Source organism: Callorhinchus milii, unplaced genomic scaffold (genome assembly GCF_018977255.1).
Source record: "Callorhinchus milii isolate IMCB2004 unplaced genomic scaffold, IMCB_Cmil_1.0 Scaffold1, whole genome shotgun sequence".
Lineage (NCBI taxonomy): Eukaryota > Metazoa > Chordata > Chondrichthyes > Chimaeriformes > Callorhinchidae > Callorhinchus > Callorhinchus milii.
The window spans coordinates 131211151-131225135 of NW_024704742.1; the positions used below are offsets into that span (position 1 = coordinate 131211151).

The following is a 13985-nucleotide window of genomic DNA, read 5'->3' on the forward strand; positions in this document are numbered from 1 at the left end:
TAAACATGAGTGAGTATTGACAGGAAGTATCACCAGGGTATTTACTCAACAATAGGTGGCAAAAGAGCTAAGCCCAAATCACTCCTCACCGAACTTCCATACAAAAGCACTTTCTCGGCTGTGCAGTGATGAAATGTCTATTCAGTGAGGCTGAATAGACATTTCATCACTGCATAGACTAGACTAGGAGGTGCTTGTGCGGGAACAGATCATTCAGATGCATGTGGTTGGAAAGCGCAACAAAGGTGTCTGGAAAGCAGTTAGGAGCGCGCATAAGAACATAAGAAATGTTAGACTAAAAAAAATCCATCTAGTTCGCCTTCGCCTTCTACCTTCCTGGTGATCCCATGCACACATGTCCCTGGCATCTGAATGATCTTCCTATTGCTATCTTCATGGTAGAGTCCCAAACTGTGACCTTAAGGCTGAGATCAGCTGCCTCCAAACAGTCAGGGAATTGAACCTGTGATCCTCTAGGCTTGTATGGCCAACTAGTTGGACATTGCCTTTAACCCACCAGGGGAGGTCTTATACTCCCACATTTCATTAGACTTGAAATGTCAGACTCAATTGGCACATGTTTTGCAACACAGTCTTATGAGGAGAATCCACAGGGTATTTTTTTTAGGATCAGTACAGGATGTGAAGGATAACTATGTTTTTTTTGGTACATAGCATGTTGCTAGTCAACGTGTAGAGCTCATTCCAACTATGAACTGCACATGCTGCCAGAGATTAAGAAATATTAAAGATTTTTTTTCTCAAACTGGAGATGAATGAATAGTGCAGTGCGATACGATACACTTTACATTGATACAAAACCTTTCACGTCAGGAGGATATCCAAATTACTTGACAGTTCTGGCCGGGCACCATAGCTGAGGGTGGGAGCTGGAGGGAGAGGGAGAGGGATCTGAGGAGGAGAAACATGTCTGAAGGCACGTGCAAAGAGGTACGTTTTGAGACATACTTTGAAAGGAAGGAACCTGGGAATGCTATAAAAGCTATAAAAGCATTACATGTATATTTTAATCCATGGTTCAATGTGAAAGGGACTGGAAAGTGGAAGGCAATGCTCATTTCTAACGTTATTAAGTGACCTTGAATCATGATTGCGATGGTGTAATGGCCCTGAGTATTGAGTGCAGTGATGAAACATCTATTCAGTGAGGCCGGTTCATGTGGTTCGAGAGTCCAACATGGGTGGAAGCAATGCCCTTCAGAGTAACAAGGAAACAATTCCAGATTGGGTATGACCACGTTGAAAGGTCAGAAGTCGTCATGAAGCCTTAAAGCATTGATGTATTAAACGTACAGGAGGAGTGGAAAGTTTTTGGAGTTCTTTTAACTGACGGACAGGTCAAGTGGGGCAGTGATGGATGGCTCTAATGATAGAACAATGGCTTTAAGTGCAGTGAGATGCACTCTCATTTCTTTGCAGTTACAGGGGACCTTTACAATCAGGACCCCTTATGTATTGGAAGGTTGAACTGCATTGTGAGTTTCAGGCGATGTCATAACCTGGAAAAGCAGGTTATGAGCAGCACTTGTAAACTCAGACCTGCTATAGACTTGAACCAACCTCCCGGTATTTTTAAAAAAAAAGAAATAATAGGGCAATGAGGTGAAAAACACGCTATCTGAATTGATCAATTAAATCGCTGAAAAGTGGAAGCCGAATCCATCTTTGCTTATCGTCAGGGTTAAGAATGAAGACCCCATCATTTCCATTCCCCAGCACTACACTAACGTGTTAATCTAGGATGGAGTTCAGAGTTTATGCAACTCTCTGTCCTCTATTCCAGTACGGAACCCATTAAAATGTACAATACTGCCATAGTGCTAAGGCATAGTTTTTCCACGTGCTACCTCTGGTAGTTATTGCCAATCTCGCTGTATTCATGAGGGATCGGTTCTATAAGTGCAGCAAAACTGTGAAAATCCTCTGGGAGCAGAGCCGGGCTAAGCTGGGTTTTAGTGCACAATGTTACTGCAATGCAATTGAAGTTGCGAGCCCTGTATTTGTGGAATGTGGATCGTGGGAATATGGACTAGGCACTAATTAACAAATCATCGGTGTTGTTAGAGTTCATATGTATAAGGGGAATGTTACAAGGGAGCAATGCATTGAGGAGCTGTGCTTACTCTATAGGCCTAGAGAAGCAGATCATAGGAAAGCACTGAAGATGAAAGATTCACCTCATCCATCAGGCCCATTCTTTCATTGACCAAATGCAATCTATCACGAACACACCCAAGATATTTAATTTCCTGTAGAAAGGTCTGCAAATTTCTCCCTTTGCTCTCAAAAGTAAATCCAGCAGAATGACTAACCATACACATTAAGTTGTACCCACAAGAACAAAATACAAGCAGTTTATCAATGTCATCACAACACCTTAAGGACGCATTAACTTGTGTTGTTCGATGTAACATACAGAGGTAGAGTTGGTGTGTGTGTGTGTCCAGTTGGGGTGGGGAGGCATTGTGTTTCTGCTGAGGTTTGCATTGGTTGACAGTAGGATTCACGGCAAACAGCAATGAATGGCAGGTGCCCTTAGTCCAACTACCAGAATAGAACTCACATCTATGATAGGTACTATGTAGTTTGAATGCTCTGATGTTGGGATTAATTACAGTACATGTTCTGAGGGAGTTGCACACCTTATACTTTATTGTATGACAGTGTCACAGCATTAGGGTTTATGAAGGGATCTGAACCTTGTGCCTAGATGCTATCCTATGGTTAGGACAATAAAGGAGTTCAAATCACATCATAAACTACACAAGCGGTTGATAAGATCCATTTTGACATCAACATGTCTCAGTCATCTATTGAAGCTGCTCAGGCTTTCTATACATACACCGATGCTGGCAGTAAAACATAATGATTTGGAAGCCCTGGTGCATCGCAGGAATCAGAATATAAAATGACTTTGTGGGCGAGGGCTAAAACTCCATGAAACCAGTGAGTAAATCTTTTCTCAGGGGGTAATCAACGACTGGAACAGGTTGCCAGGAAAGGTGACAGAGGCTAGGACATTGAACTTGTTTATAAATCAGCTTGATGCTGTGACTGAGGGCGGGGTGTTCTGGAGGGACACGATCGGATGGGCCAAAGGACCTTCTTCATCCCATACATGCATGGAGTCTGGCCAGACTGAAGACAATCCAGCAACACAAAACTAGTCTGGCCAAAGAGGCTTTGCTTTGCAACCTTTTGCTGGACTTACCTTTGTAAGGATTTTTTTGTAGCCTAGAAAAGTTTAACACCTGGTTGAAAAAGCAAACTGCCAGCAGCAACTAAACGGAATTTTCTCATGAGGTTATATTTCTTCAAGAAGTAGTATTTCGTCAGCAAATGTTGAAACTTCTTTTGCAAAAGTAGAGAAGTGAATTCTGTGTTTTAGACACCCCTCTCCTCCCAACTGTTGGATTTTAATATTTTTAATCGTACTTTAAAAAAATGTTTCAACATTTAAATCATATAACTTTTTTTCAAAATTCACATTATTGATCCAAATTGAAAGGCTTGTTACACCTCAGACAGTCTATATAAAAAAGGTCAAATAACCAACATGTGGTAAACCCTCCACTGAAGTCATTATAGCACCATCTATCTTATCTCTCGTTGACAACCCATTGATTGAGGTCAGTGCCTTGGTAACTCTGGAAACTCTTCTCTTAATAATTTAAATACATTGGCAAACCCAGCCGGTTTTAACTTATTCATACGTGTGTAAATGTTTCTAAAAGATTCTCAAATTCAATTTAGTTCTCTGAATGTACTGACAAGAGCCCACCAACACCATCTATGAGGTATGCCCTCTCATCTCTTTCAAATTACCCGAATGAATGTTATTTAATCCGAGGATGATTTAAGGTTAGTCTATTTTTTTTGTGTGAGTTTCTTTTAAGAACTGCAGTGAACCGGCTTCAAAGCTAAGGCTGAATTCAACGGTTTGCCAAACTCTGGATGCTCTGAAATGCTATGCAAATGGGATAAAACTAGACCCAGGTGGAACTTCTTCCCTATAGTGTGACCATCTGATCAGTTGTGAAATGCAAATCTTTACACTGTAACTCTGTGTCACCTTCCTACACCATTTTTTACAGTTTATATAACCTTTATTGTATTAATTATTGTTGAGTCCACGATGATATTCCAAGTCTGAAATCCCACCGAGTCCCAAAATGATTTTGTTTTAAGATTTAAGATCAAATTACAATCTGGAATGCACTGCCTGAAAGAATGGTGGAAGCAGATTCAATAATAACTTTCAAAAGGGATTTGGATATATGCTTGAAAAGAAAAAAACTGCATGGCTATGGATAAAGAGCGGGGAAGTGGGACTAATTGGGTAGCTCTTTCAAAGAGTCGGCACAGGCACGATGGGCTGAATGGCCTCCTTCTGTGCTGCAGGATTCTATGATTCCGTGATCGTGCAGAACTTTCCACAATTCTGTGTGGTATAACATTTTTAAGACAAAATGGTCTAGCAAGCTAAGGCTATGCTTATAGCAGCATTAGGAACTAAATATTGGAGTGATATTTATGATCTTCCTTAACCCATTTGCCGTGTAAATTAGCATTGGCGCGTAATACAAAATGGTTTGAAATTCAGGATTAAACGTTAACATGAATGATCGGCAGAGTTAAAGCTTACCAATGTCACCTTGTCTGTTCCAGAGGTCTCTGTATTGTACTCTAATCTACACGCATGCCAGAGCTTCTCAGTTTATAAAAAAACTACAAGAAACCAACTTTATACAGTTGGTTCCTTGATATACTTGATTATAAAGCTATTGTGCTTTGGGGGAAGCTAATTTCCCTCAATCCACCAAACCAAAGATATCCTTCAGATTTCAGTGTTTAAAATTCAGAATGGTCTATCATCAAACTAAAAACTATATTGCCCCGCATGACTTGAATTGCTGTGTTTAATCCTTTTCAGTGATGCACTTATCAGCTATCTAAATACTCAGAACCCACTGGGATCTACAGGATATCCACAAAATCCTCTTATTCCCCTGTTGCAAAACTGCGATATGAAATTACGGAGGAGCTGAAACAAGCTGTTAGAGATGTATTTACCCTCGTCACTCCTTCCATGTTATGGAAGATGTTGCAAAATCATGACGCTCACCGAAACTCTAGATGTCTAACTACAGTTAAACACTTGTACTGAATACAAATAAGTACTTCTAAATACTATTATCATCACTCTTCAGTCATTGGTTAGTACACTGTGTAAAAAAAATGGCAGTAATAGGACTTTGTGGACACCCTGTACAATCGCTTTTGCACAGGTGAAACTGACCTGAAATCAACATTGATCATTAGAAAAAAGGACACGACAGCTTTAAGATGAAATACAATGAAACTGAACCATGGAGCCATTGCCTTGCACAACTGATGGCCTTTGCCACAAAACCTCCCTCGACATAGCCTTGCTTGAGAAACAGAGCAATAATCAGCTTAGTTGTACTCAGCACTATGACTTGTAGCAACAAAGATAAAGTACCTCCTCTGCTCTCACTGTCCGCAGGCTTCACCTGGATCGGTCTGTTCATCTGTGAATTCAAAGAAAGGAGCAAAGGTCAGTCATGCAAGTTCTGAATTATTTATAACAATAACGATATAATAGCCCTTGCATTTGATATTTCATATTTGTCTCAAAGTACTTTGCAGGATTCACTGTAAAGTATAGTGACTGTGTCTTTGTAGGTGAGCTCGGCAGCAAAGTGGCACAGAGCAAATCCCACACTCAGTCATGTTGTGAATACTGATTTTTTTCTATTTGGGAATTGTTGGCTAAGACACCACAGGCAATTCTCTTCTCTTTTCAAGTTGTGTCATGGGATTGTTTAATGTCCACCTGAACAGGCAGACAGGACTTTGGTCTCATCTAAAGAATGGCACCTCCAACAACTCAATGCACCCGGTCGGAACTGAATTGTCAGCCTGGGCTATTTGGGTTCAGGGTGGGACGTGGACCCACGATCTTCTGACTCAGAAGCTGACTGTACTACCAATTGAACTGCTTCTTAAATAATAATAATCCTGGATTTGATATGCGCCTTATAACGTTGTTTAGCTGTCTCAAAGCACTTCACAAAATATACTGTAAAGTGGAGTCACTGTGTACTTTGTGGGCCAAACACAGCAGCAATTGTGTACAGCGACATCCCACAAACATTCGTAAATGAATCCAATCTCTCGATTTCCTGATAACCCATTCCATTACTCTCTGCATGTCCCTCGAAACGAGTCACTGAACGGCAGCAACACAAACAGGCCAGGCTGCCTGTCTGACAACTCAACAGGGATAGTCCCAAAGGACAAATAGGGGTAAAACACGAAGGACCACAATCAATTTTGTTTCCACAAGGAGGCATCGACAAAGGCTTCACTGAAGCAAAATTATGTAGGATTGCTGCTCTCAGTGAATACAAATTGAAAGATCAAAATTATTTCATATCTCAACTTGCTTTCCATTTCTTTGACCTCAATAATTTAAATTGCTCTTCAATTAATATTTTTCATTATTTATGCAAGTTACACATTTACAGCGCAAGTTACATATTTGTCATGTCCTGAATCGTGTTCTGTGCACATGATGAAAGAAGTGCCTTTTGATTATTTCCACCGTCGGGTTACCATAGCGATGTAATTTTTTTTTCCACCCCAGTGCGTTTCTGATAGAATTCAGGGATAAGAATAGGAAATCACAGAATCATAGAATTTCACAGCGCAGAAGGAGGACATTTGGCTTGTGGTGTCTGTGTCGGGTCTCTGAAAGAGTCAGTCTTTTGATCCCATTCCTGCGTTTTTCCTTTTGAGATGTTTGTTTTATTCCCTTTTTAAAAAGGGATCACAGATTCTGCTTCAACCAATGTTTTTGGCGTTCTATGTCCTTACTTGTTTCTTTTTGCTAATGTCTCCCTTTGATATTTTGGTAACACGGCAACGAGTGAGGAATTGGAGGTGGTGATGGGTGAGGGGGGACGTAAATCAGGAAGTATGGAAACTGATAAAATAATACTTGCATTTGATACAATGCCTTTCATGTCGGGAGGTTGTCACAAAGCACTTCACAGGATATACTGTAAAGTGAAGTGACTGTGCCTTTTTTTAGGGGATGGTGAAGAAACTACTGAAAAACAGCTTTAAAATTGGAACTCATTGCCCGAAACAGTGGTTGAAGCAGATGGTACAGATACATTTAAGAGGAAGCCAGATATACACATGAGGGAGAAGGGAATAGAAAGGTATGGGAGGGAATATAGAGGGGTAGAGACTCATGTGGAGTGGAAACACCGACACAGACTAGTTGGGCTGAATGGCCTGTTTCCGTGCTGTATAGCCTTTGTAAATCCAGCACTTTAGGACGTCCTCCCAACATCAAAGGCACTATTTAAATGCAATTCGTTGTTTGTTGTTGTTTTCTGTAGACACTTTCAAGAAGCTCTGAAATTCTAAGAAAAAAAATGTAAGCCTATATACTCTGGCACAATTTTTCCCTTCTTTGAGTTCATAATGCAGGCAGACACTCCAGTGCCACACAGAAAGGTGCTAAAGAGCGTGGGAGGAAACATCTGTGGTCAAAGAAGTTAGTCTTGAAGTGGGTTTTGAAAGCGAGTTAGGAGGGAGGCAAGTCAGAGTCTGTGACTCCAGGATGGAGTTGCAGAGAGAAGGGACAAGATGGTTGAAAGCTTACCTACTGATGGTAGGGCAAAATGACTGCGGGGTGGGGTAAGACATGAAGCAGGCTGGTCTTCAGTGGGAGTGGTTGGGTCTATAGTGTGACGAGGGGCCTGGAGGGGTATAGGGTGCGGAGAGGAGACGGAGGGCTTTTGATCGCGAGAGTAAGAATCTTCAACCCGATCCTGCGCTGGATGCTCGAGACACCGATGTGACAAGGAGCCGTGTGGAACACAGCTTCCATTATTTGCACAATTCTGACCGTAAAACAAAAGGCGCTCATCAAATTGGACGCCTCAGCCACACCCACTGCAGCTGCTCTGTACCATGTGAACAAGTGGAAGAAAGATGATGTATAATTACCCTTTTAAACTGATGGACACAACGATAATTTCACTCGCTGATAATTATGTTGTGGAACAGATTCTTTCAAGTAATGAATTCTAATTGTAGCTTGTAGGTTAGAACAATCTCGAAAATTACATTCTTTGGGGTGAGATTTGCGGCATTTCATAACGTGTTCCCTGTGGTAATTACCTGCAATAATTATCGCATCACATCCCTCATTTTCTTCCTCCCCCTCTCTCTCTCTCCCCCACTCCCCACTTCCCTCCCCCCCCTCCCCTGGGGCCATATCCTGCCTAATATTTGCATACCGTACAGTATTGAAAGGCATTGCATTGTCTAACTGTATCACTTCTGGACACAAGGATATTTACAATGTAGGCGAGAGAAGTCCATTTGAAGTCATCTTTAAATTACGTGAACGACCGCATCTCAGAGTGTGGTAACATCTAAGGGTAAAAGCTTCAGTCCTATCACACCCGAATGAATTCTCAACTTACGGACACAATATGTGGGGGGAGGAGGAGAGGTGGGAAAATGTGCTGTGTGATATTATCACTGGTGATATTATCAAAATCTTAGGGGACTTCAAGATAAGTTGATCTAAAATGAGTTGTAACCTATTCACACCAAAGTAATTTGCTATCAATTTTGTCGATCGCTTAATGGAAAAAAATGTTTTCCCCCGAAAAGCAAATTCAGATGTGCCACAAGCAGCCATGAATCGAATCACCAATTCAACGTGGAGGATTGTTGGCCAATCTCCACACATAGAATTGGTCATTCACTTCAGGACTGTTTGTGGCACATCAAAACTCCCTTCTCTTTTCGAATAGTACCATATTTAATGTCCACCTGAACAAGCAGACGGGATCTCGGTTTAATGTCTCATCCGAAAGATGGCACCTCTGATAATGCAGCACTGCAAGAGAGTGCCAGTCTGGACTATGAGCTGAAAGTTGTGACAAGGTGCTTGAACCCACAACTTTCTACCTCAGTGGTTAGAGGCCCACCAACTGAGCCAGGCTGATACCAGAACACCCCACTTTGTGAAGAAAACCCTCCCTGGCCATTAATCGCCCTTAAACACGGTGCATTTCCTGCCTAAAGTTTTTGTAATATATGTATGTATTACACGATCAGTGTAATAGTCATCATAATAAATCCTTGCATTTGATACAGGGCCTTATCACGTCATTAAGATGTCTCAAAGCTCTTCACAAAATATATTGTAAAGTGGATTGACTCTATTTTGTGGGTGAAATGCAGCAGCCAATTATGCACAGCAGTGTCAGCTGCCACAACTTAATAATAATAATCATACTTGCATTTGATATAGCGTCTTATCACGTCTTCGAGACGTCTCAAAATGCCTCGCAGAATACACTGCACATTTGGTGGGTGAAATGCGGCAGCCAATTGCGCACAACAGGCGTCGAGAATCCTCGAGGTTTAACTTCAATTTAGTTAAAGACAAAGTTATTTCAGAACCGCTAACCGTACCGCGACTCTCCTCGGTCCTGAACTTAAGCACTGCTATAAGCAGAAGAGAACCTCGAGCTGTGGTAAGATGAAACTCCCTGATCGGCTTGACTTTGCTAGTTCTCCCATCCCCTGAGCTTCTTCTCTTAATGATGAGGCTGACTGTATTTACCTACCTCTAGGATTCTTGCCGTCTGGGAGTTTTACTATTGACTGCTTAACACAGAACCACTTGGGGGAACGCAAGTTCCTAGGATTACATTTAATTCTGAAAAAAATATGAAGGAGTATAATAAGATCCTTATCTAAAGGTGGGTTTTGAGTGGAGATAATTAACTGATTTACCCTGGCTTAATCCCTTGGCTGAGGCTGCACCGAATAAATGGATACGTGAAGGATTTTGAAATCGGATCATGTAGGAGTTTGGTGGGAGGTGGGGGGGGGGGGGTGGGAAAGGGTCTGTGGATATTCCGTGACTCGCAATTCTGTATTACTTCAATTCTTTGGTTCAATGAGTATGAATGGCCGCAGCGGTTTGCATTGTAACAGGAGAATGCACAACCAGAAAAGGGTTTCAATTGGTGTCAAATACAATCCTCGCCTGCAATTCCACCGCATTCAGAAAGTCTTTGCAGTACATTAAACCATTGGCTAATATGCTCTGTGTGAGGCTCCTCGGTCATCTCATTTCATACAACAGTGTTCAAATGATCCAATCTTAGTGCTATTAAAAGTAATAGGCAATGTAATATATTTCACACATTTGCCTTAACAAAGGGTTATATTTTCCATCCCCATATTTAACCCTTGGTTTACCCAATCCCCAAGTATGTTTGGAATGATACGGTTTTTATTGCCAAAATCTCTAAAATGTTACTTTACAGTCAATTATGGTGCACTTTTCACTCCATAAAAAACTGTTTTCTTAAGTTTTTCCCGGCAATAGCAATGTCATCTCTCTTTATTTCAATTGCTGCTCAATGCCATAGAGAATAATATTTCACAAGATCAGAAGATTAGTTCAGATGTAATCAGAAGGGGTCAATAGTCAGCACTGGCCTGACACAACCAAAAAATCGAATGCTCACTATTGGCTGCATTATCCCTATATTTTCTAATATTTCAGCACTTTTTCCCCCAACAGTTTCAAACTTAGTTGCTCATCAATAGCATAATTCATTGCGCTTTGTGAAAATATAGAATTATTACAGAAATGCATGCTGATTACACAGGGCAAGTGGCATTGAAGCTGCTGATTTTCACCCACGCATTCTTATAGTCAAAGGTGCCGAAAATTCATTTCTGTTAGTCCTTTGAATGGAGTGCAAATGCAGTAGCATTTATCTCGAAAACATGATAAGACGCTATATCAAATGCAAGGATTATTATTTTGTTATTATTTATAAGTGGTGCTGCTGGAATGGACTTTTATTTCCTTCCTATCTATGAATGGTTTAAGGTGGAGAAGAGGACACCAAAATTGTGTCTTCTACAGCACCTTATCGCTCTGGTCCCTCTTCCAATGCATTTGGGTTGAAACGCATTACATAGAATTACATTAAAAACATTTCAGCGCAGAAACAGGCAATTCAGCCCAGCAACCAAACAGCAACTTGTAGTTATACAGCACCCTGCAAGCAGTACAGTATGCCCTGTTTGGAACCTTGGAGAAGGGGGAGGGAGAGGTGACCACTGACACGGTTGAAGTGGTACGTCTTAAAGTGGGATTTAGAAATAAAGACGGAGGGGCAAGGCAGTGGGATTCAATAGGACCCAATTAGTGTTTATGATGGTGTTTATACTAGCCTCCATGCCTCCTATCCCCCTCACTCACACTATATTCCCTTCTTCCTAATTATGAATGAGAATGCTCCTTATAACCATATTGAATTACATTGTGGCTCAAGGCTGCTTTCAAACCAATATACCGATTCCAGACAGATGAATTAACATGATTGGGCTGATCTAAACATTCTCCGTAGCGTAGACTAAACTCTAGAGAACGGCAGCCTTTGTAAAGGTTAACTCGCCTACACAATACATAGTCACCAGACTTCACAGTAAACTCCTGTGAGGAATTTTGAGGAAAAGGTGCTATATAATAATAAAATTTGCATTTGACATTGTGCTTTTCACGATGAGGGGATGTCTCAAAGCGTTTCAAAAGATACAAAAATAAAAATAATAATCCTTGCATTTGGTATAGCGCCTTATCACATTTCGAGACATCTCAAAACGCTTTGCAGAATATCCTGTAAAGTGGATTGACTCTGTATTTTGTGGGTGAACACAGCAGCCAGTTGGGCACAGCAATATCCCACAAACAGCAAAAAAATAGGTAACCAATTTTATTTTGGAGATTGTTGGCCAGGACTCTCGGAGAAACTCCCTTCTCTTTTTGAATAGTACCTTTAACATCCACCTCAACAGGCAGATGGGACCTCAGTTTAATGTCTCATATGAAGGACAATGCAGCACATCCCCAGCAATGCATGGGAGAGTCATCTTACAATATACTGTAAAGTGCTGTGTTTTATAATTGCCTATAGTTTATATCAAATTATTCTTATAATAAGACAACTCCAACCTGCATTGAGACTTAAGTCAGCAAAGTGAGTTATCCACTTCTGGAGATTGCATATTGGATTAATTTTCCATGTCCGTTCATTCCAATTAACATCTGCATGCGTTACTGTGGTGACAGAGACAAAACCAGACTAACAATTTGCTAAACAGTTGACATGACCCTTATTGGCCTAACTTAGCTTCTATGGAAACAAAACACCCAGGTGGAAAAGCATTACTCACAATAGTTTGAATGCCATTCGTATAGCAGGTAGTAAACAAAATTACAATTGCATAACGCAATTGCATTACAGTGGTTTGGAAGACAGAATGTGAAAAATATTCAATTTGCTGAACTTCTGAGTGACACAGTCATAAGAAACAGATTGCCCTGCAGGTCAGATTGCTCTTTGATGTTTGTCATATTTAATAAATTTTTCAAAAGGGAAGAAATCTCAAAATCAGATTATAAAAAACATACAGGCTGCGTGGCTAATGCCAGGTAATTCTCCTGAGCTATTTGATTAATTTTGATGTCCTTTTGTTACTTTTCACCTTCCTTTTCACTTTCAAGGCCCTCCACGGCCTTGCCCCCTCCCACATCTCTGACTTGCTGACTCCCCGTCAACCTGTCCACTCCCTCTGCCCAAGAGGCTCTGGCCTGCTCCAGGTCTCCCGCCCGAACAGCCTTACCATCGAAGGCCAGACTTTCAGCCTCTCTGCCCCCACTCTTTGGAACTCCATCCCACAATCCCTTCACCTTGCTCCCTCTCTTGCCTTCTTCAAGGCACGACTCAAGACCATCCGTTTGGACCGTGCCTTCAGCCACCCTTCTACCTTCCTTCATCCCAACCCTGCCCCCACGCCTTGATCCTGATCCCTGACTGTTCAGCGCCTTGGGACATCCTCCCGATGTGAAAGGCGCTTTACAATTGTAATTTTGTTGTTGTTGTTACACGTAGCTATGGCAATAGAGACAAAAACATATTATTGAAGCAAATATCATCAGTGTATTTAAGACAAAACTTGATGCATACAAAACAGGGGTATAATTTTTGGGGGTGGGTGACTGACACATGTGAAAACTCATCACCGTGCTTAAGAGTATCCAAACCAAATTGAGAATTCCATACTTCCGTCCTACACATGGAAATTCCAGAGATAGATTGTTGGAATGGTATGCGCACTCTCTCCCTGGAGGGACACATTCTGCTTACCTAATTCTGGAAGGTATTAGGCCCAGATTAGCAAGAGCCAAGGCTTGGGGACCGCAGAGCGTGCGTTGGGGTACTAGTGGTACAAGGAGGGGTGGGGCTCATGTAGAATATAAACACCAGTGTGCATTAGTTGGACTGTATGACCCATTTCTGAAGGCCTATTAGTTGATATAACTCGAAGCTAAAGCTAATGATTTCAATCTTACAAATAGTGAGGGTTGTAGTTTTGGACCGTGTGCACGTTAAGCTCAGAGCCATAATAAAGAGGAGAAAATTCCCTGGCAACAGCTCACAGGCTAGGTAATCTCTGCTGCTTTCCGGTTGATATTTGCCGTGTTGTTTATGCAGTTACAAGTGGTCTCGTAGAACTTGAGATATCTAGATACCTCTTGTAAATGCTGTTCGTTTTCATTCTGTTAGCTCCGGTCTTGTTGAGATGAGAAGGCTGCTAAGGTTTGATGTGCAATAAGTCAGGAAGGGCAAGATTGCCGATTTGTTCCTAGCTAACAAGCCTCCTCTAAGACTGGCTCTCATCTGTACAGCAGATGTGTCGCTGCTACTATGAAACACTCACAACAGGATGATTAAAAAAAGCCTCTCTTCTCTCCCAAGAGTGAAGAGAAGATGCAGGGGACCCAAAATTTCACCTCACCTTAGCCTGGAAGACCATTT

The 13985-nt window shown here is 41.4% G+C and overlaps 1 protein-coding gene across 1 annotated transcript in view; it reads right to left on the reverse strand.

Moving 5' to 3' along the window:
• The window catches only part of celf4 (CUGBP, Elav-like family member 4), a 536216-nt gene that overhangs the window by 255586 nt on the left and 266645 nt on the right, over positions 1-13985 (reverse strand). Inside the window, exon 3 of the mRNA XM_042335783.1 lies at positions 5525-5573. Within this exon, the coding sequence (XP_042191717.1) occupies positions 5525-5573 (49 nt within the window). The remainder of the gene's footprint in view (positions 1-5524; positions 5574-13985) is intronic.